General features: G+C 46.4%; 1 protein-coding gene across 1 annotated transcript in view; it reads right to left on the bottom strand.

The window, feature by feature from the left end:
• The window catches only part of LOC120055874 (protein patched homolog 1), a 31,042-nt gene extending 5,622 nt beyond the window's left edge, over positions 1-25,420 (bottom strand). Inside the window, exons 1-17 of the mRNA XM_039003905.1 lie at positions 24,896-25,420; positions 22,802-22,994; positions 13,449-13,638; positions 13,280-13,349; positions 13,055-13,146; positions 9,838-10,033; positions 9,596-9,717; positions 8,146-8,293; positions 6,983-7,114; positions 6,603-6,851; positions 6,199-6,324; positions 4,571-5,453; positions 3,489-3,631; positions 3,106-3,286; positions 2,713-2,993; positions 1,380-1,517; positions 972-1,114 (exon numbers count right to left, since the gene is read on the bottom strand). Coding sequence (XP_038859833.1) covers positions 972-1,114; positions 1,380-1,517; positions 2,713-2,993; positions 3,106-3,286; positions 3,489-3,631; positions 4,571-5,453; positions 6,199-6,324; positions 6,603-6,851; positions 6,983-7,114; positions 8,146-8,293; positions 9,596-9,717; positions 9,838-10,033; positions 13,055-13,146; positions 13,280-13,349; positions 13,449-13,638; positions 22,802-22,994; positions 24,896-25,042 — 3,434 coding nt within the window. The 5' untranslated portion in view covers positions 25,043-25,420. The remainder of the gene's footprint in view (positions 1-971; positions 1,115-1,379; positions 1,518-2,712; positions 2,994-3,105; positions 3,287-3,488; positions 3,632-4,570; positions 5,454-6,198; positions 6,325-6,602; positions 6,852-6,982; positions 7,115-8,145; positions 8,294-9,595; positions 9,718-9,837; positions 10,034-13,054; positions 13,147-13,279; positions 13,350-13,448; positions 13,639-22,801; positions 22,995-24,895) is intronic.
• Between the last annotated feature and the right edge of the window lie 371 nt (positions 25,421-25,791).

Here is a 25,791-nt window from a genome sequence, read left to right as displayed (position 1 = left end):
CAGAATGAGAATGCTTGGAGCGTTTCTGCCAAAAAGCCACCCTGAACGTATTTATATTTTCAATGTGCTGCCCTGCTTTCTCAGTAAGCAATTTTTATGTCATGGGCCTGTTTGAGGCTGCTCTCAAGGCTGTGGTTTGGTTCCAGCTGAGGCCAGATTCAGCTGAAAAACATTGCTATTTGCTTTTTTCCACTGAAGCATTTTAGCAGTGAAAAAAGAACCCTCCAACAGAAGCCAGAAGCTGGGGGGTGGTGAGGGTGGTGATGGAGGGTGGTTGGAGGTGGTGGTGGTGACTACTGGTAGGGGTACCACTGACCAGCTCAAACCCAGGCTTTTTTTTATTGTGGTGCCCTATTTGGGCAGAAATGTTTTCAGCCGGATGATTGGAAAGTTTACAGATTCCTTATGAGAATGGTATGTGTGTGTATGTTTGCGCTCATGTTTGCATGTATGTGTGTGTGTGTGTGTGTGTGTGTGTGTGTGTGTGTGTGTGTGTGTGTGTGTGTGTGTGTGTGTGTGTGTGTGTGTGTGTGTGTGTGTGTGTGTGTGTGTGTGTGTGTGTGTGTGTGTGTGTGTCTGTGCTCATATGTGTGGTGTGTGCGAGTCACCACCACTCAGTGAGTAGTAGAACATGTCCATGTTTATGAGCAGCTGTTCCACACCCTTGATGTTTTCTCCATTTGTTGTGCTGGGGCCACTAAGCCGCTGGGCGCTGGGCGGTGAGCGAGGCCTGCAGGCAGCAGCACGAAGGACTGACAGACAGTGCCAGGTGGGGGGGAGCGCATTCCCACCTGCATGCACCGCTGTGGCCCCCCACCCACCCTGGCTCCCTCCCCCAGAGGAAAACAGACAACTGTCTCCATGCATCCGCCCCCTCAGCAGCATAAACACACTAGCACTTCCTCCATAAGGCGACATATGGAATACTGGAGGGAATCTGCCCAGGAGGAATTGGAGTCTCTCACACTCACCTCAGGATGAAGTCAAATTCGGAGCCAGCCAGCATTAGGACCCCCAGCAAAGTAGATATGGCCCCGTCAATCACAGGGGCAAACATGTGCTCCAGGGCCACCGCAGAACGTCTGTTCCTATTCCCTACGGCCGTCAGAAAGGCCTGGGGACAAGAGAGAGGACAGAGGCAGAGGGTTAGGGTCAGGCTGTCCAGAACAGACTCATGGGGAAAAAGTAGTGGCTCGTGGCGACATTATCATTCCATCCATGGTAGTAGTGTATCTCTACTTCTTATCTTCATTGACTTTCTCCTAGTTTGTCCATAGAGTGAGGGAGGAAAAATCCTTACCAAAATCAAATCAAATCAATGTTTATTGGTCACATACACACATTTGCAGATGTTATCACAGGTGCAGCGAAATGCTTACCAGTGCAATGTGGACGGTGAATTCGACGCCGATGCCTACAGAAGCGATGAGGATGACCACTGGGATGGCACTGAGTTTGATGCCGATCAGGCCCATGATACCGAAGAGCTCCACCGTCATCATAGCCAGGATGAAGACCTGAGTAGAGGAACACGGGTTGGTTAGACACTGCCTAAATCTCTGGAGTCACAATGAAACACATCCATTAAAGAGTAGGTAAAAATGTTAGAGAGACAGAGAGAAAGTTATCATTTTCACAGCATGTCTTACACCCACAACCTCCAGTGCCTATTTCCACGATTCTATTAGGTAAGAGTTAAGTCTTACCCAACAGAATATTTGACCCTACATTTTCGAGGATCTCACTGTCATCTGCATGACATCGAATTACACTCAGGCCCTAGTCTCACTCTCCCTAGCCCTCTTCCTCACCCTCCCGGGCTGCTCCCTCTCTCGGGGTTATATTCCCCTATTTTTTAACAAGATAGAGAGAGAGGACTTTGAAAATCCTTAGCCTCGTGAACCTTTGATGTTGGCAGGGGTCCCAATTTGGTCACGGTTAAATTGGAAATGATAAAACTCTGTTTTATTGCACGGCCACATATAGGCAGTGAAACTATAGAGGCTCCAGCTTAAAGAGAGACAATGTGACTGTGCACATGTAGGCCTGAAAGGACCTCTCTCTCTCTCTCTCTCTCTCTCTCTCTCTCTCTCTCTCTCTCTCTCTCTCTCTCTCTCTCTCTCTCTCTCTCTCTCTCTCTCTCTCTTTCAGTAGGACTGACTACTTAAATAGAGAAGTTAAATACATTCCAATTCCAACTGAAACTTGTGCCACACTGACTGAATTGTGCCACTACAGCCCCAATGGTCGGTCACGAGAGTCACCCTTCAGTGCGGTCTGACCAGGCGGGCGGCCCAGGGACCCTCCCCTCACCACCAGGCTTTGTGAAATGTTTCCCAGCCGCTGAGTTGACAGGCCGTCTCCCTCCCAGGCCTGATGGATGGGTTTAGCAGGCCAAGGTCGCGACTGGGCAGATCCGTCCTGTCCCCAATTTTTGACAAAGGGAGCTGGAGGTAAAGTCTTCAGGAGAGCTCCTTTGCATTTCCTTTTCTAAACCCAGCCAGAACAGATTAGAATGACAAAGGCCTGGGGGGTGTGAGCAGCACCCTCTGGCCAACACGCCAAGGGCCCTCCCCAGAGATGGGGCCTCCGCTCCCTCTGTGGCAGGGTTATTGAGCTGTGCTGAGGGAGGGAGGCCTGGGAGGAGGAGGAGGAGTAGGAGGAGGAAGAGGAGAAAGAGAAGGAGAGGGGGGCTGAGCTGATGGGACTTACAATGATGCCAGCGGTCCAGGGGTTGAGCAGGAGGATGGCACAGACCAGGAAGGTGCAGGCTAGCACCACGCTGACCGCCAGGAGGAACCAGTGTCGCAGGCCGATGTACTGCTCCCAGAACAGGAAGGGGTACCCGTTGGGGTAGTTGAGCACGCCTTTACGGGTGAACTCCTCGCAGATGGTGCGCACGCTCTCAATAGCCTCGACGAAGTCGGATGCCTGCCTCAGGCCGTTCAGGTAGAAGGGGAACTGGGCAAACTCCAGGGGCTCTGCGGCAGGGACTGCAATACACCACGAGAGGTTAGACCATATGACCTTGGCTCATGGTAGAAACTTCATTAAAAAATGTGCATTTTCATGTGAATTTAAAGAGAGGCCTAGTGGGAGACTTACTGCGCAGGTTCTCTCCGGTGGTATCGTACTTGTCGTGGATCCACTCACGGGGGTGAGGGTAGAAGTTACCCTGAGAGGCGGCATAGCCCAGAGGGTCGTTGCTCACCCACACAGTCAGGTAGATATAGAAGACGTCTGGGTGAATTAGACCGTCGTCATCCATCAGACGACGCGAAGTCAGCTTTTAGACATATAGAGAGGGACTGGGGTTAGCATTCTCAGTAGCCGGACTGGGACTATACCATCAAATATATTCAAGCTACATTTAAACTTTACTTAACCAGGAAGTCCCATTGAGGTCAGAAGACCTTTTTCCCAAGGGAGACCTGGGGAACAGAGTTCTATCGAAGGCAGTAGGAGCATGGTACTGTGACTATACACACCTGGTTGTAGTTGAAGGGGTCCTTCTTGGAGCCGGTCTGGATGAGCAGCTTGTAGGCCAGAACACCATCCTCGGTGCCATTACGGTAGTTATCCCAGGTGATCCTGCCTGCCTCCCAGTCTGCATCGAAGGCAGCCTGCAGTCCTAGAGGAGAGAGAACACAGGAGAGCACAGAGTTAGACCGATCTGATCCACCACCACATTCTCATGTTTATTATATTATACAGCTGACAGGGCCACAACATAAGCTGAGATGTTTGGAGCACTATGCCAAGAGTTATACTTTAGAGTAGTGAAAACATGATGGTACGTTTAGAATGAGTCATCTAAGTAAAATAAGACGTTTTACAGAGTGTTCTGAACATTAACCTCCTACAAAACCACACACAAACACATCCAAAAACACGCATCTCTGTTCCTAATATGTCTGTGGGCTGAATAAACTAACCAGCAAAGCCTTTCGTGTTTTCTAAATGACAAAGTCTGGCGGCAGTTAAAAACCAGTTTCGACAGCCTTTCTCTAATTACAGGGAGAACCTGACTAGAAAGGAAATAGCATGGAGGGAGGGGTGGAGAGAGAGAGAGTCTTTTATGTCACTCCAGTTCTCAATCGATTGAAGAGTTCTGTTTCTCATGTTTTGGATTGTCGAGCCTGGTTACCCGCGGCCCACCCTCGATTCGCCTCATAGCTTAATACTTCCTCATGACTAGTCTAGGACCTCCAATATATTTTAGCCAGAGGGAAGAGGCCAAAAGGTGAGGGAGATAACCTCTGGCCTTTCTTCTACATCATCTAGCCTCCAGCCCTGCTGGATGGGGGTGAACTTTCACCGCCCCAGGCTTTCGCTCACCTCCTATTCACCTCCCATCCTCCACCCTCATCCTTACACTGAAGGTAAACATCAAAAACCAACCTCTCCCTCTAAAGACCCTGACATCACTAAAACGCTTTACCGCCAGGTCAAGAATCCACAAACAGAGCTCCTTTTCAAACACACTGACTGACTAGGCCTAATAACAGAATCACTATGGGGCTTCTGGAATGAAATAAAACAAGGTCTCCTTTAGGCAACCTGTATTTACCTCTTAGCCAGTCCTGAAAATAGTGCAGCCACATCCGGGGTAGGTGCTGGTCGCTGTCCCTCACCACGTACTTGACCGAGGTGAAGGAGTTGTGCAGCTGGATGAGGAGACGCTGGGAGCGGGCGTAGTCAAAGCCGTCCATGGTCACCAGGTACATGTTGTAGAAAGAGAAGTACTTGAACTGGGCGTTGATGAAGTCGTACTCCTTGGTGTCGCGGGGCACAATGTCGGTCAGGTAGAGTCCGTCATGAACCATGGTGGTTCCGTACAAGCTGAGCCCCAGCAGAGTCACGAAGAGGACCACGACCACCACCTTGCTCTCTGGCTTTAGGAGGAGAGGAGCGTACTTGTCCCGGGCGAAGCTTGACAGGTTCCAGCGGAAGAAGGGGAGAGGAACACACTCCCTGGCCTCCTTGGACTCATCCATCTGGGCCAGGAGGTCCCGGGTGGAGCTGGAGGGGGTGAAGAGCTGGGAGCCGTAGGGGTCGGTGGGGGTAGGGGGAGCGGGGGAGGTGGCCACCACCACAGATGGAGGGCTGGTGGAGATCTGGGAGGTGGGGGGCAGGATGGTGACTATGTGCTGGCCCGCAGCGTCACACTGGGTGAAGGCCTGGACGGTGGTGGTGATCTGGGTGCTGGTGGTGATGGTGGAGCCTGTGTAGGTCGTTGTAGTCTGGGCGCCAGGCGCGTGGCTATGGGTGGTGTTGTCGTTGGCATCGGAGAACTCCTGGGGTTGGATCTGGATGACCCGGGAAGAGCAGGGGCTGTAGAAACAACACAGGATGTCCAGACGTTTGACCTCCCGACGGTGCAGGTCCAAACTCAGGATGGCCGGGAAGATAAGAAGCACCATGGCGAAGTTGAACACCACAATAATGGCCGCCTAGGGAGAGAGATAGAAAGAGAGGGGGAAGGAGGGGGAGAAAGAAAGGAGAAATAATGTTTAGGAGAGGGGCCAACCCTGTTCATGACATCGCTCCACGCCGCCACCCGACTCCACAGCTGCCGCTTGAGCTCCGCAAAAAAGGGCTCTACATTCAAGCTCCCTTGCTGTTTTAGTGCCTCGGATTCAGTCCCAGAAAGAAAAAAAAGCGATCCCTAAATCACCAGCGAAAATAGTCAACAAGCCAGGGAACTGAGGTAAAGGAAAGGGGACTCGCAGGGCTGCTGCTGCTGCTCTCTCTGCGAGTCTGTGCAGGACCCCTCCTACCTCCCTACTCTACCGCCCTGGGGCTGACATTATAGTCGGTATGGTTTCAAGGAACCACGGACCACCCAGAGGGTGGCGGGAAGATCACAGAGCTAGAGGCTGACGGCCCAGTGATATACTGATCCACTCCTTCTCTGATTATTTCCCTGCCCTCCCCGCTTGAGAGGTAGAAGGGGGGGGGGGCTGTCCTGGCACTGTAGGTGCAGTGAGCAATAAAAAGAGGAAGAGAAAAGAACAAAGATCCCCCTCTGAATAAATGTCACTTCTGAAAAGTTTTTTTTTCTCTTTGTGGCAGAGGCCTGCGGCCCACTTTTCTTGGTGTGTGTGTGTTTCCCTTGGTGTGTGTGCCTGGCACTACTGGTTCTATGGCAGAGCTAGGCAGTGTAAACACAGTGGGGCATACAGCACAGTCTAGTACCTGCAGAGAGAAGGCACGCAGTGCTGGGATGGGGACCAGGGCTGCCATGAAGAAAGCGATCATGTTGTTGATGGAGGTGAGCGCCACGCTGGTGCCAGTCCTCCTTAGGCAGTCCCCCGTTCTCTCCTGCAGGGACAAAACACAGCCAACAGTTAATACCAGACAAGCCAGAGAATATAAGTAACTGTTGTTGTTCTAACTAACATAACTAAGCATGCATCACAGATGGCACCCTATTCCCTATATACCGCACTACATTTGACCAGAGCCCTGGCTGGTCAAAAGTAGTACACTATATAGGGAATAGGGTGTCTCTCTTTTGGGACAGAGACTAAGTACAAGGTTACAGTGGGTCAACAGGTGATTGAACTAGGGGGCTTGGGGAGGGGAGGTAGCTAGCTTACCTTAAAGGGGATGTTGATGCCAGTCTCAGTGAAGGAGTGGGCCAGAAGGAACATGTCATCCACACCGATCCCCAGAGCCAGGAAGGGAAGAACCTGTGTGGTGGCAGCGTTAAAGGACAGGCCCAACAGAGAGCACAACCCCAGGCCAGCTGCCACAGACAGAGCCACCAGGAGCACGCCAGCCAGCCCCACGGCCCCCTGGGACTTGGCACAGTCCCAACGGAGCATGGTCGCACAGGCGTAGGCCAGCTAGATTGAGACAAGAGAGAAGAGAGAGGGTGAGAGTTTGAACTTTGAACTCAGCACAGGCAAAAAGGAATCAGTAAAGAACCACTGACATCTATGATGAACAGTAGCGAGAGTAGGTTACTACTACTTACCATGAGCAGGTAGCCTCCAGCCACACGAATGACACTGACATCAGAGAAGGACTTCATGATGTCGTTGAGGGTGGTGGTGGAGAAGGCGTGGATCTCTGAAGTGGAGTTCTGGGGGATACTGCCATGAGCCACCTGGAGGGTAAATAAAATAACTTTATTTAAATACAGGTTAGGGGTCAAAAAGAGAATGTACAGTTGATTTTTTATTTTAGTTACGTACGCCAGTAGTGGTGACCTAGTTTGGGTTGTGGCTCGTGAGGTCATGTCAGTTCGCACTTAAATTCCTCTTGACATTCTTCTCCGATACAAACAATGTATTCTTCAAAGATGACTTCATATTTTAAATCAACAACACACAAACAAGATATGGCTGAGCCCCTGTGAAGCTTGACAACTGAGGAATAATGACCACAGATGCCAGAGAGCAAGGGTCAAGGGGATCAAATGAGATCACATGGTCTCTCAAGCTACTCCATCAGCAACATGAATGGCCGACAACCTTAGGGGAACCCAACACCCTGCACTTTGTTTTTACAGTGACCATCCCCCTCTCCTCATCTCCCAATCTCTCTCTCTCCTTTCCTTCTCTCTCTCCTCTCCCTCTTTCTCTCCTCTTCCTCCCTCTCTCCTTTCTCTCTCTCTCTCCTCTCCCTCTCTCCTCTCCCTCTTTCTTCCTCTCCTGCGAGCTGGTATTGCTGGAGGCATGACCCCCCAGCCATTCAGTCAGCATGTTGGGTGTCAGCTATCACAAAAACAGCTTGTTCCTATAACTGGGAGTCTGTCAGTGGCCTCCTCGGAGGACTCCGTTTACTAGGCAGCTGAGGATTGATGGAATTCAGGCAGACGTTGCAGTCCCTGGGCCAAAGCCCCTCCTCTATGCATGTGGCAGGTAAACTGGATGACTCATACTTAACAGGGTAGGGGAAAAACAAGCCAACCCGAGGCCAACTTTAAGGACGCACTATGATTTGCTCTCTGATTTCATATTTGCCGGTATATTACTCAAATGGGTCGAGACAGGTTGGTGAAAGGTGCAGGTGGCAGAGGAGCTAGGGGCCAGAAACATAGGCTCCGTCCCAAATGGAACCCTATGCCCTTGATGTCCACTACTATTGAACAGGTATAGTGCGCTACTTAGTGCACTACTTTTGACCCATACATACCTCCACAAACTTCCTCTGCCAGGACTCCAGGATGGCGGTGGCCTTGTCCTCGTTCCAGTTGATGTCATGGATCTCATAGTCGTCCTTAAAGTGTTCGTAGAGCTGCTTGGGGCTCATCAGGAGAAACATGGTCTGGAGTGCCTCCGCACTGCAGGAGACAGAGAGAGAGACACAGTCAGACGCCTGCGGCCAAGTGAGCTCAAGCCACACACAGGAGTCATGTTCCCCCCATTCAAGACCCCCCCAAATACTACAGAGGAACCTTAGGAGTCCTCTTGTCAAGAGACTCCTGTCTTGGCTGTCATAGATATTACATACTCTGATCTGTGGCATATAAACCAAAAGGTGTTTGTATACAGTGTAAGTGGGTGGTGAAGTCAGCTGTTGGCTTGTGTTCTCAGGCTCTAACGCCTGAACGGGGGAAAGCAGGTGTCCTGCTGCCTTTCCACAGCGAGCACAGATGGCCCTGAAGGCGACTTGGCACCAATGTGGGAGTTCTGGGGTAAAAATGTGATTGAGATTACCGTAAATCAAATCATGGAATAAAGTCTGTGGCTTTAAAGGACTGTATCCCTTCCCTCCAGATTTGCCAGGGTCGTGATCCGGGCAGTGGCCCAACACTGTCACTCCATTCATACTTGTGCTGTGGTTTTAAATTCAATTGAAATGAAAGAAAGTATTCAGAATACTCAAAAGAGCCCAGGAATCATGTCTCACACATACGGCAGTATATCAAGATGTTTTACAAATCCTTAGCACTGGAAATGTGTACTAGTACACCCCTGTATTGTAAATTATTGTTGGTGTCCCCTTTTCCTTTCTCTGACTTAAAAGGACAAGCTACCTTTCTTCCACTTTCCTCCACAACAAATCTGTCCTTAGTTTATGTGGCTGTCCATCATGTTTAATTGGTCTGTCCTATGCAGGGGTCAGAGGAGGAAACTGATCCTGCTTCATGTGAGGCATTCCTCAGATGTGTGAGGTTATTAGGAGTCAGAGGCATTCCTCAGATGTGTGAGGTTATTAGGAGTCAGAGGCATTCCTCAGATGTGTGAGGTTATTAGGAGTCAGAGGCATTCCTCAGATGTGTGAGGTTATTAGGAGTCAGAGGCATTCCTCAGATGTGTGAGGTTATTAGGAGTCAGAGGCATTCCTCAGATGTGTGAGGTTATTAGGAGTCAGAGGCATTCCTCAGATGTGTGAGGTTATTAGGAGTCAGAGGCATTCCTCAGATGTGTGAGGTTATTAGGAGTCAGAGGCATTCCTCAGATGTGTGTTATTAGGAGTCAGAGACATTCCTCAGATGTGTGAGGTTATTAGGAGTCAGAGGCATTCCTCAGATGTGTGAGGTTATTAGGAGTCAGAGGCATTCCTCAGTGCTAGCTAGGCCCTCACTACCCTCGCCCTCAATCTCCCCCTGTCCCCGGTGTACACCCCCTCCCGCTCTCACCTCTGCAAAGCATTCTGGGTGTCCTTGACCCGACCGCCCAGGATCAGCTCCTCCTGCCAGTGCATGAACTTTTTGGAGAAGCCGTGGCAACCGCCTTGGAGCTGCCCAGCAATGTCAGGACTCTGTGGAGGGAGACAGACAGACAGGCAGAGCTAACAGTTAACTTATTTAACAACCAGGCACATCAGGCTCACAAAAATACCATCCTCTTTAAAAGGAGGGGAGGGGTGGAACTAGCCTACCTCTCTCAGGTCCTTGTTGGGTGCGCTGGGGGGGCAGTCGGAGTCATTGGGGTCCAGGCAGGGGCGGTTCATATAGGCGTGGCCCACCTGGGCCTTGTCCAGCATCTCCCTGAAGCCCTCCAGACTGGTGAACTGGCTGAGCTCCTCCATCAGCTTCAAAGGGTCCAGGTTCATCCACTGGATGTCCGGCATCCCCCTGTAGAGGAACACAACAACATACAGGCTCAGTGGGAGTCGCAGGGCACAGTAGAGCGATGCCATGGCTATAGCAATCTACCTCACTTTATATACAGTCCTGTTAAGTCCAGTTCAGCTGTGCTCTTTCTGCAGCACGTTCTGCCCCTCCCTTTTTCTTTCCTTTCCTCCTCCAGCTGCACCCATGCCACCGTACCTACACCTCCCCATCTCCCTTCCTGTATGCTTCTGGCTGGTTCTGATCTTGCCCTGCCTCTGCTGGGCTCTCCCTGGTGACGAGGAGCTGCAGATACTGCGTTTATAAAGTAGCGTTTATTATCCTGTTACACGGGGCCACAATGCAGAGGGAAAAACACGGCGGCAGGCTGCTCGCGCCTATTTCTTAACTTTGTGCATCGAGTCATAACAATTACCTCTGCCTCTAAACATCTTGATAAGGCTGCAGTGGAGCAGTGAGAGGGCTGGCTGGTGGGAGAGCTGAGCAGGGAGTCTGTCTGTGTGCTCTCTCTGTTGGGGTGATTGCCTGCCTGCCTCTCACGCTGTTTAGTGGTGTGATGTTCACAGAGCCTTTCAAAATGCCTAATCCTAAGGCTTTTCGCTGCTGCTGCCTCTGGGTCCTCCTCCATGCTACATTTATAATTTTCTCCAAAGAGCAGGCAATTATGTGGCCTGAGGGATAACGCTTTGGTGTCAGTTGACAGCTTTTGCTGTACCAAGTAAACTTAGTACAGTGCGCTAACTCAGTGGCTCCCACCAGTACAAAGAGAGTACTTGTCAAGAGGAAGCATCCTCTGCTTTACAGGATTGCCCTTGCAACATCTGTATTCTACCACATTACCCATAATACACCACACAACCAGAAATGGCCTCAGCTCCGTAAGGTCGTAATGTCTCCCGGCTCGTAATGTTTTTTACTTTTCCCTCCTCCCTGTGTTAAAATTGTACCATTTATTTTTATACATATAACCCACTTGGTCGATTGAATTATTTTATTTTTAATTTACATTCTCACACCTCCAAAAAAATCCAATAATCAAACTATCAACAACAAAAAATCTACAAGAAACAAGAACTCAGACCATTACAAGTCATAATTTAATGCTGTACCAATCATATAAAAAGTAAATGCTGTAAAGAAATAAATAAAAGAATCTAAAAACTTTGATGCCATTTACTTTAGTTGGTATAGAGAGAAAAAAGAATCCCCAAAGTGTCCTAACTCTGGGCCCAACCTCACTCCAATGATTCATGAAGAGAGTGGCTTCAAATAAAGCTGCTACTCTCCCATTCCCACATACCAAGCGCCTTTGCTCCTGCTTGCAAAGAGAGGCTCCTTTATCTGCTATTTTTTGCTTGAGTGAACTGGCCTAGGCCCTTTTGTTTTTCCATAGATTGCTGCTCTTTGTTCTCTCAAGTTTTTTTCTCTCTCCCTCTCCCTCTCTCCCTCTTTTTGCATTAAAAAACTCGGCTGAACTGAAGCGGAAGCTAGAGGGGACATTAGCCTCAGTGGCCAGGCCACCCCCAGCTCTCTTCAGCACAGCAAAAAGAAATGGCAAATAAATAACAACACAGACATTTTTTAAGAAAATATTTCAACACTGTGATTTAGGGGAATACTTGTGGATCTGTGATCATCAAAGGCCCTTCCCCTCTCTCTCCTCTCACACTACATGAGGAGAAGTAAATACAACCCATATTTATGTTTATTTAATTTCCCTTTTGTACTTCAACTATGTGCACATTTTGACAATACCGTACATAGCCATAATGTACTGTATGTCTCTATTCTTGTGAGTGTAATGTTCACTGTTCATTTCTATTTAACATCTATTTCACTTGCTTGGCAATGTAAACATATGTTCCCGATGCCAATAAAGCCCTTAGAATTGAATTGAGAGAGAGTCAGAGAGAGAGCTCCCTGCCAGGTGAATGGAGAAAACACTGTTTGTTGTTCAATGTGCACGCCTGTGGCTGCAAAAAAATATTTTCAAAACCCTCAAACTGAACTATTGGTTTTACCTGAATTTATAATCAATATATTTGATATGCGGAAAGTGAAAACAATTGGAGTTATTGAAATATCAATTTAGAGTGTGATACTTATCTTTTAGGATTTTTTTCCCCGCAAGGAATATGGTACAAAGCATCTTAAAATAACCAAACTCCACTGTTCATTTCTTGTACGCTCTTTGGGGACCAAGACTTGCATAATGCCCATTTTATTTGTTGGACAACTTACAGCTCGGAGCCCGGGCGATTACCATGAGAATGCACAGTGTTACCCATTGCTGACAAAGCTGAGCCCCCCTCCAGGGCCCCCTCACTGATGGACACTCACTCGTAAACTGAAAGAATGCTTACCATTGTCTGACCCAAAGGTTCCCCTCCCCCCCTTTACCAACCCACCCAGTAGCAGCCATCTCCTCCCTCCATCTCTCCCTCCCTCTCCCTGTCCCCTTTCCATGAGGGCCTTCCCCTGCTCGGCTGGGGGACTGTGTGTGTGTGTGTGTGTGTGTGTGTGTGTGTGTGTGTGTGTGTGTGTGTGTGTGTGTGTGTGTGTGTGTGTGTGTGTGTGTGTGTGTGTGTGTGTGTGTGTTAGCCCACTCAGAGCTACAACGACAGGAGAAGCATAGGTGACAACTGAAGTAGGCCTCTTCCTAACAACAGGGCTAACCGGCTCTTTAGTCACAGCTTGATGTTAGGTTATTACTGCCACCATTGTAGGTTATTACTGCTGCCACTGTATTGGATCCAAACTAAAGCCTCTTGTTAAGAAGAGTGTGTGAGAACCAGGAGGTCAATTGAGATTTTGTAGCCAAGCCACATTCCCTGGCCTCTGCCAAACCCAACGTATAAATAAGGTGAAAGGGGCCAAGCTAGCTGGACATGGGCCCTAACGTAACTCTAATACTGGGATTCAAGATAGCTGATTTGTGAAAACACTAAAAAACATTCTGTATTTCCAAGTAATATGGAAGAAAATAATTTGAACCATTTGAAGGACAAATATTATGGAACTTACGGTAAGTATGCTGACCCCCCCTGGAGCTTTGCACCTTCCCAGAAACAGTCCAGTGGGGTAACAATCATACATGGGAACAGCTTGTCAATCATCTGCAAAACATGGATACAGTCATCAGTTATCCATTATCAAAAGTACATAAAACAGATCCATAACCAAAACCATGCATGGTGATAGCAACGGACAAAAAATAACAGGGAAGGATATTTCATTTTTTCAACTTACCCTTTCAATCATGACATTTTCTATGATAGGGACTCCAGATTTGTAGCATATTTTATTAAGATCCCATGATCTGAGGAGAGAAGACATACAGAACGTCAGATATGTGACCACAGACAACCCCCTTTCTTTAGTTGTAGGGTAATCCCCAGTGACCCATGGGTCTACTTACTTTCCAAACAGAGACACTTGGACCTTGCTGGCCGAGAGCGCTGCCTCCAGGTGAAGCAGCAAAGCATCCTGGGTCAGAATGTTAGTTCCTTCCTGTTTGGGGGTTTGTATGAGCATCTGCGATGTGAACACAGACTCCTCTCCCTGCTTCTCCTTGGTGTAGCGCAGCTCCCGACTCACTCGGCTACCGGCTAGAAGAGAGAAGAAGAAGAAGAGAAATGGAGAGGGGGGATTGGGTTAAAGACTAATCTCATCTCCCACATATATAAGAGCTATTGGGTTATTTCTCTTCGTTGTGCTGCGATTTGACAAGACAACTGACCCTCATTACCACTGCAGAGGAAGCATGATGCAAGCTAAAACGTCAATCAACAGAGTGAATGAAGCACAGAAAGGTCCACAGAGTGTACAGTTCTGGGGGCTTTGGGGATAGATATGAAGCTTTTTAAGATTCACAGTTTAATTTAATTGCAGCCAGGGTAGTGGGAAAAAAGCCACTAATTAGGCTGCTTTTCTAATTTTCACATTTCTGTCCAACCCTCCTCCTCCGACTCCCCAAGACTTGGATTCTAAATAGCTGTGTAGTTGAAACCAGAGTCCTTGGCACAGGTCCAAAGGATACAGAGACCCACAGCATAGAGAGGGGGGGGGGGGGGGGGGGGGGGGGGGGCGAGATATACAGGGAGAGAAATCTGCTGGATATGACTATGCACAGCTCATATTATAATCACACTAGTGCAACAAGCATTGCAGACACGCAAACACACACACACACACAAGTTCCGAGTTGGATCGCTGTATTGAAACGACTGTGGCGTGAGTATAGTGAGTGTAGTATACATATGCACTGCACATACACATGAACACAGATCGGCCAACGCCCTTGCCAGTGTTGGTTTTGAAGGCACTTCAGACACAAAACGTCTAGCCAAGAGAAATTGGTCAAAGCTTCTCATTGGCTCCCTCTATGAAACAGATGTGTCCTGTTAGGGAATTCCTCCTCACTGTGCCCTGGTGCCCAAAACCCAAACCCCATCACTAACAACACGGCACGCAATGGCAGCCCCACCATCCCTAGTTTCACAGTCTATTTCACCTGGGACCTGATCATGTAAGAAACTGACAACAGTCAAAAACACAGCCTCTAGCCTAGTCAGACTGTTTCAGTACAAAACGAAGGCACAACATACCATCGATCTTTTACAGCAGACTTTCACCATACCAGAAGTAACCCATCAGAGAAGGAGAGGGAGATTCTAGTAGAGAGAGAGAGAGAGATAAAGGTGGTAGCAGGGTTGGATGGGAGAGAACAACGAGGCAGAAATGCTGTTGATCTGGTATGCAGAGCCGGGATGAAAGCATCAAAGCCCTGAGAGGAAACTCTGGAGTCCAGCCCCGTAATTACCAGAGGCTGCCCTGAAAAGAGTGAGCAGGGTATCTGCGGCAATGCCAAGGGCACATGAAACGCACCGCTCTGGATCAGAGTGGGCCCGTCTGCCCCTCCGTGTTCCACTACATGACAATCCTGCAGAGGCTGGCTCTCACTGTAGCCACCTCGCCTCTCAGCTTCTCTCCCTGGCTTTCTCTCTTCCACTCTTTCCCTCTGTCTCCCCTCTCCCTCTCTTCCTGGTACCACCTTACCCAATCCAGACGCAGCTCCTCTAATTGAGGGAGAAGAAAAAAACGATCCTCTCCCAGCTCTCGAAGTGTAAGATTAGATTATAACCGGGTTGGAAAATCTTTCTGGGCTTTCTTCTAGCCTTCATAGCCTACGTTGACTTTGTGAATTCACAGAATCAAACCACGCTTAAGAACAGACACTTTTGTTTCCCTTGAGACATTCTGCTCATATTTAATACATTGGGGGTATCTACAGGAACTGATTTTCAATCTTTGGGCCTGTAATTACAGGGCTCCTGAAGTAAATTATAGCTATTTGTGTCTTGTTCCGCCCATCTGGACCACCCAACTAGAGCCACGGCTGGGCCCCGGCCTCGCCACTCAGTCACTGTTCTGCTCCGAGAGAGAGAGCTCCGCCACTCACCAGATGGAGGCTGCTCCGCTCTGCTCCTATCCGCTCGGTCTGCAACCAACAGACCTTAAAGAGACAGTCGCCCAAATACTTCTCACCAAGCAGTCAGAAAAGTTTGAGGAAAGTGTATTGATTTTGGGGCCTGTGATTCTCTGATGTATTGACATTAAAAGTGGAGCGAAATCACATGTGAAGGGTCATGTGAAGCATTAGGCCCAAATCATTGTTCATGAAGAGACAAAACGTAACACGTAGTTATCCTTCAACAATCCCATATTGGATGGGGAAATAAGATAACTGTAAATAATATCAACATAACATGGTAGAAGAGATCAGGAAGCTCATACTTCTTCACAAAGCCACTCAGGATGCTGCGCTCCAAACAAAGCACCTCCATTTGTTCTCCCTCTCTTCCATTTTTCACATCAACCCCCGGAGGTGACATCCCCATACAGCCCAATTATCCACAATTATGGTCCATCTCATCTTCTAAGCATATGCAGGGACACGATCCATCAATCAACCCATTTTATAGCGTAGGCATTTTGGAGTGAGGACTGCCTGCAATAGCCATTCCTATGCTAAAGCTAATCTCCATCCAGATGGAGTTCTCACTGCTTCTCAGTGGGACTAGGCTGGGGCTGGCCAGAGAGACAGACAGGCAATGGTAGCAGGCATGAGGGAGAAGGCCTCCCGCCCAAAGCCCGGACACAGGGCCAGACAGGCCTATCAGGCTGGTGTGGATGTGTGTGTATGTGCGAGTGCTAGTTCCCCTCTCAGTGGGCAGTATAGAAAGTGGCATGTAATTAACCAAGGAGATGGAGCCCCCTGCTCCTTGGTGTCAGACCACTGTTGGACCCTGTCAGCTCTAATCTCCCTCATGTCCAGCCCACCACCACCCAGCCTAGCCCAGCCCCACAGACCTCAGGAGACCACAGGAGACACCAGTACGTTGGGCCAGAAACCGAAAGGTTGCTGGATCAAATCCCCAAGCTGACAAGGTAAAAATCTGACGTTCTGCCACTGAGGAAGGCAGTTAACCCACTGTTCCCTGGGCGCCAAAGACGTGGATGTCGATTAAAGAAGCCCCCAGCACCTCTCTGATTCAGAGGGGTTGGGTTAAATGCAGAAGACACATTTCAGTTGAATGCATTCAGTTGTACAACTGACTAGGTATCCCCTTTTCCTCCCTTACCATACTGCAGTGATTCCCAACCTGTCATCCAAAATTAATAACAGGTGGAGGTATTAATGGTATTATAAGCAATTTAACATTACTTTTCATAACGCTAAATGTTTAGAATAATAATAGGCCTTTAATTTGTTACATTCACTGCTAAAATTGACAAAATTTTACCACAAAGATATTTTATGTTAAAAGAAAATCTCAAACTCTGTGAATGGTGGTCCTCAAGAGCTTTTGTCTGTGTATGGGATCCGTTGCCATACTGTACTGTATCAATGTATTTCCTCTCCATGTCTGCCTGTATGCTATGTTGTCTGCCTATACTAGTGCACAGGTTTAGTGATTGTAAACGTTTGCCATCAAACTCAAACAGTATCTTCCAAAAGTGTTGGTCACAGACAGCACAATGTATCCAATCAAATGTGGAAGAAGTCCCACACAAGTAGCCTAGCTATTTCTCCAGCTTGGCTCAGAGGCTGTTAGGCGCCGTCACTAAAATACAACTGTTGAAACAATTAACAAATAGGATTGAACCAGCAGCAACACCATTCACATGTTAGCTCTAGGTACAAATCCACTCTCCATTAGCAGAGACCACCTTCAAAGTGTTGTGGGCCAGATTAGCTGGATTATGTAGCCACTGAAAGGATCCATGCTGCTTTGGAGGAAGTCCCACAAGGAAGAAACATGCTGAAAGAGACATGCTTTACCATGCTTTAACTGTAATGTAGCACAGATTATAGTACACAAAATCACAAATGTATAAACTCAAATGCACACATAGCCTCGCCACTCACCCACTCCCTCACGTATACATTCACATAGAAAATAGACTTTGCTGGACTGGTTCTGCTTAGGAACTGTCAGTCCCTCATCTTGCCCATTCCCTGCACTTTGTTATCCATTTAACATGGTTTTAAAAAGCATGCAGTATAAAAGCAGAGGGATAGATTTGGTCCTGACTGGCATAGTGAAACAAGTCTTTATTGAAATCAAGCTTCAGTTCTACTGCCATGTTCTTCAATAGGCCATCCTTTACCAAGTGCTGCAGCACCTCCCCATCCCAGTCCAATGTGTTACTTAGCAGATGGAGAAGCTCCTTACACAGAGAAAATCCAGGCAGGGCAGAAGAGATTGAATACAGGCTTTTGTCACTTCCCTCCTGAATTTCTTTCAGATGTTTCCCAACAAACAGGAAAAAATAAAGAGGGAAATTTCACAACAAAAGCAAATGGACCAAGACTTTTTCCCAGCAAATAAAACAATGCGGGAGTGGGGGGCTTGGCTTTCTACCTTACCTATAGAAATACAGTGTGTCTGTGCGTCCGTGTTTGAGGGGGAGAGTGTGTGAATTGGACAGGGTGGGAAAAGGACATTTTGAGGTATTCCTTCAAAAAAAAGTGAGAGGATGACAAATTAAGTTCAATTTGAGAGGGAAAACTGTAAAAATGCCATCAAAAGTAAAAGGCAAAAAAAATCAGCTTCAGTTACAATCTATTCAGATCTTGATACTTCTGTCAGCATTGACATACATTTCCACTGGTGTTGGCAGTTAGGCACTTGCTATTTCCATATGTATAGCCTTGCCTGTACTAATTATGCTAATCATCCCTAGTGTTGGCTGCTGTGAAAAATAGTCACATTAGGCACTCCACTGGCTGCTAATGCAGCTTAATGTGTGGTTGAAACATACATTCATCCAATGGTGAAAGGCAAAAATTTTCCACATTGCTGGTCTCATTCAGCCTAGAAATGAATTTATTGAGCCCAAGCACCATTTATTTCCCCCCAAATACCAAGAAAATGTTTTTCTCCCTTCTTCTTTTTCCAGAGGGGGCAAATGGTGTGAGAGGAAAATAGGCAAACTCTACCCAAAATGGTGACTGGTGTAACTTTATTTACAGTGGACCAAGGAGAACAATCTCCTTTGGCATGATATAAAAACTGTCAAAGTGCAAGAAACACAGAGAGTGTAAAGGAGATGTGTGAGACAGTGCTTCCTATAACAGAGATAGTCCTTCAGCACTCCCAAAAAATGGACCCAGTGTCTACAGTGACTTTCAAGCAACATCAAATACAGGACGCTGAACAGGTATACGGTTACGTATAGTGCTGAAATGTAATGCACTACTGTAAATGTAAAAAAGCCAAGTACCATAAAATCTTGTCTCTATTATATACCTTGGAATACTAAACACCACATAACATGGGAAAACGTACACCGCTATATGAGTCACTGCTTTAATACTGTAAATATCCAAAAAGGATATTAGCACTGTGTATTAATTCAGTACACAGTGGACGGTTAATGGCGACTTCAGTAATGGAGGGATCTGGTGAAGTTTAGTATTCAGCTCATGTGTTTGCTCCTTGAGGAGAGGACTGAGGCTGGAGGACTGCAGATTGGTGGGAGGTGGTGGGGGGGATGAATGGAGGGATGGAGAGGGGGGGGAGGGGGGTTGAAATAAACATTTTCAACTGACCCAGGTTGACTCTGGCCTTGTTTGTTCTTTCTACTGGTGAGGTCTGAGGCTCAGCAGTTGGAGTTTATTTATCTAGCTGGGGCACTGTGGCGTTCCATTCACCTCCAATAATGCCTCATAGAGCTTTCTTTCTCTTTTAGCAGGCCCTGAACTGGAAGACTGTATTTTCTGATGAATTATAGCATTCACCTTGCATTTTTGTTTAGATAACTGTTCCAAACATTGAAATGTCCACATGTTCCCCTCCGAAAGGCCTGGCTTGTGCTACTAGGGCTCTGGAAGGTACCTACTGCTCGCCATGTGGAGTAGCTCATTCATGCTGTGTATATGTTCTTTTCCCCCATTCTACACAGTCTCTTTTTAAAACATATGGCGGCCTGGCACTTTGCAATATTTGCACAGCTTGTCTGTGTGTACATGTCTGTCAAGATCACCAAAACTGTGTCAAGAAGGATGGGTTTAGTTCATGTGGGCTAGCCTACAAGTACATACTTGTAAACCTTTATTTCCCACTCTAAATGCACTATTCAAAACTGTGTGGTGCTCTTTGGTGGTATTAATTCTACCCACTACCAAATATCAAACCTTTTGGGAAATCTACATGACTGTTGCAATAGTAATAACGCTAGCTAAGCTTATATTACTTCCAGAAAAAACAACTCCCTACCCAGCAAATATACATTTTCTTCTACGTCCTGCTTGAACTGGTGAAAGAAATGTGTCCTGAGAAAGAGGCCACACTGTTGTTTTTAGGGAATGGGAAAATGTTAAAGTGTATACCCCTAAAACCTTCGCCCCTAATGCTCCCCCACCCCCATCCTCATCTGCCTGCACTTCACCTCTTTATTACCCCCCTTTCTTCCTCGAGACAATACACTCTAGGTCACATTCTCCCCCTGGTCCCACCCATGAATGCCAGGACATTTTCCTGTGTTATTTCTTGCTCTGCATTGCTTCTGCATTAGAAAACTTAGTGTGAATTTAGTGTGTTTTATCACTCTGCACTCTGTCTGTATTAGCCAACCAGTCTAATGAGTCTACCTACCTAGAGACGGAACAGTTGAACTAGTATCGGTTATAACTACATACAGTATGAACTCCTTTCACAACAGGTACCTTGTTTTTAACTACTACACCTTCTCCCATATGTTTCTGACTGGCACCAACTACTGGTTTAACTACCACCAATATCCTATCAACATTCAGAACAGACAAGCTAGTCCCAGCTAAGGCTGTAGTGACACAGAGTACAGGAGGGTTTGCATCAGGTTGAGAAAACAAATACTCTCCAAAACATTATTTTCCACAGTCCTATGGCCCAAGTGTTAGCACATTATCCTTGGCTAGGGTAGGGCAAACTAGGCTAGGGTAAGCTAGGTAGAGTAGGGTATAGGGTAGGCTAGGTTAGGCGAGAGGAAACAATTAAAAAGAGCCTGGTGGTCTGACATCACACACAGCAGGTCATCTACCCTAGCTAGGTGGCAAACATGACATTTGGGTGGGGGTGGGAGACAGATATGGCCTGTGGATATATGATGGGAAGCATATGCTCCCAGGCACTCCCAGCTGGCCAAGTGTGAGCCCAGGAGGCCTCATATCAGCACCCTCATCCTTCATATGTGGTCAGAATACACCTCCGCATGTGTTGACAAGAAGACCACATAGACTTACGTTCTCTATTGAGAAAATACTAAGCCTGCAACACCTGTTATTTTGAAAGTTTGAGTCCCAACTGTAAGCTGTTGATTTATAAAGTAGCTTTAAACATGCCTGTCTTCAAAATAAAAATATGCTGCTCTGACTGCTACTAATAAAAAATGATGCTGTCTGGACACTCATCTCATCTTTTCTTAGAGAGCAATAAACTTCTCTGTCAGGAAATATATCTCCTCTGTTTTGTGAAAGAGTTTATGTGTGCATGTGTATGTGTTTGAGTGCGAGTGTGTGTGAGAGGGAGAGAGAGCGATGTGTGCATGTGTTTCTCTCTGTGTGTGTGTGTGTGTGTGTGTGTGTGTGTGTGTGTGTGTGTGTGTGTGTGTGTGTGTGTGTGTGTGTGTGTGTGTGTGTGTGTGTGTGTGTGTGTGTGTGTGTGTGTGTGTGTGAGAACCAACCTCTCCTTGTTACCAAACCACTTACTCTCCATTGAGCTCTGAGCAGCTTTGTCAATGGGCTATTGGGGAAACAACGCAGGCAGAAACTTTAGAAACATGGCCACTGCCTCTTAAAGGAACAGCATTCCTTTTCAGCATTTGGGTATTTCACTCTCAGAATGACTCCATGATTAGGCACAACAAACCCTATCTAGCAACCTCCTTTCAGAAGACCAACGGTTAGCTTCTTTAATGTGTATGAAATACACACCAGTACATGAACAAAATACTATGATTATGACAAATTACACTGCAATAATTTCATATCTTGTTTGTGAGTCAGACTCCACTCAACTACAATCTGACAAGTGAATGAGTCAAATCTGAAAATCTTTGGCTTCACCAATTTTACCAAAACTCAAACAGTGTCAGACCACAAGCATTTAATTGACAACATCTAAGCCCTTCCCAGCAAAAGTCTTGGGAAGGAATAAAGGGAGTGTTTATACACTCTTAGAAAAAAGGGTGCTATCTAGAACCCAAAAGGGTTCTTCTGCTGTCTCCATAGGAGAACCCTTTGAAGAACCCCTTTTGGTTCCAGGTTGAACCCGTTAGGTTCTAGGTAGAAACCCTTTGGGTTCCATGTAGAACCCTATCCACAAAGAGTTCTACCTGGAACCAAAAAGGGTTATCCTATGTGGACAACCGCAGAACCCTTTTTTTCTAAGAGTGTACTACAACCGTTGTGACTCTTTTTAGAGTGTGCAAAACAGGTGGGTAAACTTCAGCTGTATTCACTTATTTTTTGTAGGAAAGGGGGTGCCTTTATTGTTGAATGGAATCCAAGAATAGTTAAGGACCACACAGGGAGCTAGGGGGGAGGGTCAGCGCCTCAAAGATGGCTAACGATTCACACAGCCCATCTGCTCTTGGGATCAGGAGTGCGTCAAAAGCCTAGAGGGCTTAAAAGGAATTTGGCAGTGTGAAAACCAAATAAAGCTCCCCAAATATGCACAGATAACCCAGCCTACACACTTTAGAAAGGACGTCAAATAAAAAATGGAACATGGAACCACCATGGCAAACAATACAAGGCTGATGAGAAGAACAAGAGAAGGCTTGCATGTGTAAGGAACAACAACACTAGCTTCTTGTATGCAATAAAGTTGGAATTTCTTGAACTACTCTCCATTCCCATTGCAAAGCAACTTCGCCATCAGCAAACAGCACACACAAAGGTGCAGAGTTTAGAATACATTAAAATAACTTTCAATACAAAAATTACTAAGTTATGGTCAAATTCAAGAAAAACAACAAATTCTTTGTATCCACCACCCAATCATGAATAACAACTAAAGAGCAGCACCCCCAAAAATCTAGAGCAAAAATACTGACGCAACAAGTCAGTCAGACAGCACCCATACAGTTTATTGTGCCCCCCTCCAGTAGCCTGGATGGCAAAATGTCTACAACAAGTTCATTTGGGCAAAAGAATACCCCTCTCTCTCTCCCCTTCCCAGACAACACCTCAAACCATACCGCCAAACTGAACGCCTGACTTACCTTCCACCCATAGTTGCTCAATGTCCGTCTCAATGGCAGCAACCCGCAAACCCACAGACAAGGCACCGAACACAAGCAGTCCAATGAAAAGGACTTTTCCACAATGTCGCTGGATGTGACAGCCCAAAGAAAAGAGAAGAGCCTGGAACCGCGCCCGAATCCACAACGGGGCTTTCTGACCCACAGCCTTCCCCTAAAGAGACAGGAGGACATGGAGAGAGAAAACATTTTTATTACATTGTTATTACACATTAATAACAACATATTGCTATACATGGACTGCATGGATATGGCATAGACAAGTACAACTATTCACTAATGGAAGACGACACTGTATCTAACTGCTCGCAGCGGCGCAGCGGTCTAAGGCACTGCATCTCAGTGCTTGAGGCGTCACTACAGACACCCTGGTTCGAATCCAGGTTGTATCACAACCGGACGTGATTGGGAGTCCCATAGGGCGGAGCACAATTGGCCCAGTGTCGTCCGGGTTTGGCCGGTGTAGGCCGTCATTGTAAATAAGAATTTGTTCTCAACTGACTTGCCTTGTTAAATAAAGGTTACATAAAAATTCTATAAAAGTAATATAAACTATCAATACAGTGGTCTTTCAAGTATTACTAAGAATGACCTACTAGGGCAGAGAATGCTACTAAAATAGATAACCTGAGTATGATTGTGATAGCGTGTCATACTTAAGGGCATGTTCAACATTACCGTATCTACTGTATTAGATTGATACGTGAGTGATATGTCTTCATGCCAGATGTCCTGTAAGCAAATCATATATATGTGAATTGGATCACCTGATGTCATATATAGATACCACGAGAATATCAGAATACAACCAGTCAGAAGATACCCTAATTGATGGTAGGTAATTGAGGGCCCAACACCAAAGAGAGTAAAGCAATGACCAACCAGTCTTTGGATTGGGCCCTCACAGTTGGCACAAGCCAGGTGAGTCTAACCACTCATCACCAGAGGCATGGGGGTTTGCTATGGAGTCAAAACACAAGACTTCACAGTTATGGTTACATGGGTTCAGATTAAAATAAAAAAAAACTGCATTCTTGTCAAATGGGATATAAAGTAATCTATGCTGTTCTGGTGTAGCCTATTACACACATATATAATACACCAATAACAACTAGGATTAAATCAGTATCTATGGTCTACTAGGGACTATATATTTGAAAACACTTTTGTGCATTTGGACTAGGACTAACATTTATCCTATATTTAATGTTTAATGCTCAGCCAGCTGCCCTAACAACCTCGTGGTAAAAACTATGAAACCTAATGCTGTTGGGCACTAATGCAACTCCTAGTTTTAAGTGGAAGTTGAAAGATTACAAGATTGCACACATTTGAGTCAGGAGTTATGTAGCCTCCCATACTTTCTTTAATAAGCTACATAGCTTCTAAAAGGCTATGCAGGGATTTGACAATAAGCAGTTCCTATATCAAAAAGCCCTACTCCTACAATTAAAAATTCAAACACTGGCTGAAGACCGTCTACTATACCCATTCAAACTTTACAAACAATGTCACCGGTCTAGTACAGACACACTGGACAGATGTTTTGGTTTCACTTAGGAGTTTTGACACATATCCAACCGTTCATGCGGTCCAGTGATGCTTTGTCAGATCAAACTTAATCAGTGAATTCCTCTAAAACCCACCGCATTTTCAAACAAACTAGCCTTAAACAAACGAACCTAGAACGGGGACCCTGAGTCTAACTTCTTACTAATAGAGTTGAACAGATCCCACACACGTAGAAATACTATTATGAGTTGTGTTGCTTCTAAAATTAATGGAGAAAGTTATTTTCATTCATAGTGGGATCGGATCGAAGGTTAAAATCTGTGCGTGCCAGTGATTCGTAAATGTTACAATGTAACATCGAAATATTATGTCAAAACGGCAGCATATCACATTGTACCACATTTGGACATTAACCTCCCTAAAATATTCCTCGTTTCGAGTGGTAGTAACACCCGTTTCTTCAGAAGTACCAAAACATAGCACTTATTCACAGAGACGATGAATGAAACAGCAAAGTATATTCCATAGAAAGCATTTTGTCACCTTAGAAATCTGTTTTAATGCGAAAGCAGCGTGGCAGTAACTGGGTCTCCGGAGAAGATCTGAGTTTACTTGCGGCGGAGAACGCGTATAACTTGGGGGTAAATCTCCAAAAATACCGGCCCCTGGGACTCTGGGATCCGAGGCCATAGTCCAAACAAGAAAAACAAAGCACAGAGCGAAGCAAGAGAGAAACAGTGCGAGTTCAGCAAACGCGACAATAATCCAAGATAGAATACTAGCGCATCCACCGGGTAAAAATTAGGAGAATATATACTAGTCTTTCCTTGAGCCAAAGTCTTGCAACTCCATCCCAACATTATGTGCCCAAATCCGTATAGATCCTTGAGTCTTCATCCGTCCTGATAGCTTATAAAACAACGTTTCGAAGTAAAGTCTCGAGCAGATATTTAAGTCTGCCTCTGATCCCGTAGCAGTGACATTTGGAGAAACTAGCCCCTCTGCAAATCGTGAAAAGGGTGGTTTGGTGGAAAAGTGATCTGGTTCTCATTGGCCAAGGAAGAGGCAAATTACTTAGCAAACATCTCCTATTATTAGCTGCTAAGCAACAGCTCACCAAAGTGGAGAGAGAGGGAGACCACCCAGGCAGCCCTTCAAATCGTTGGGAGGGGGGAGAACGAAGGGGCGTCAGAGAGAGGAACTCTTTCAATAAACTCAGCACACTGTTGCCGGCTCTGCTCTGCACATTCCCAATTGCCTTAGCTCGGTTATAAGAAGCAACCACACATGCCATATATTGATACAACAGACACAGTTTTATATTTAATCCAGTCTGACATAAACAAAATTATAAATGAATCCAGAATAGTTTCTCACACAAATAAAAGGGGGAAAAAAGACTGAATAGTCTAAATTGTGTACTAAACTAGTTTAATTCA

The sequence above is a fragment of the Salvelinus namaycush genome, chromosome 11 (genome assembly GCF_016432855.1).
Source record: "Salvelinus namaycush isolate Seneca chromosome 11, SaNama_1.0, whole genome shotgun sequence".
NCBI classification, from domain to species: domain Eukaryota; kingdom Metazoa; phylum Chordata; class Actinopteri; order Salmoniformes; family Salmonidae; genus Salvelinus; species Salvelinus namaycush.
Note: the sequence above shows the minus strand (reverse complement) of the source record. Positions and strands in the feature narration are given on the sequence as shown.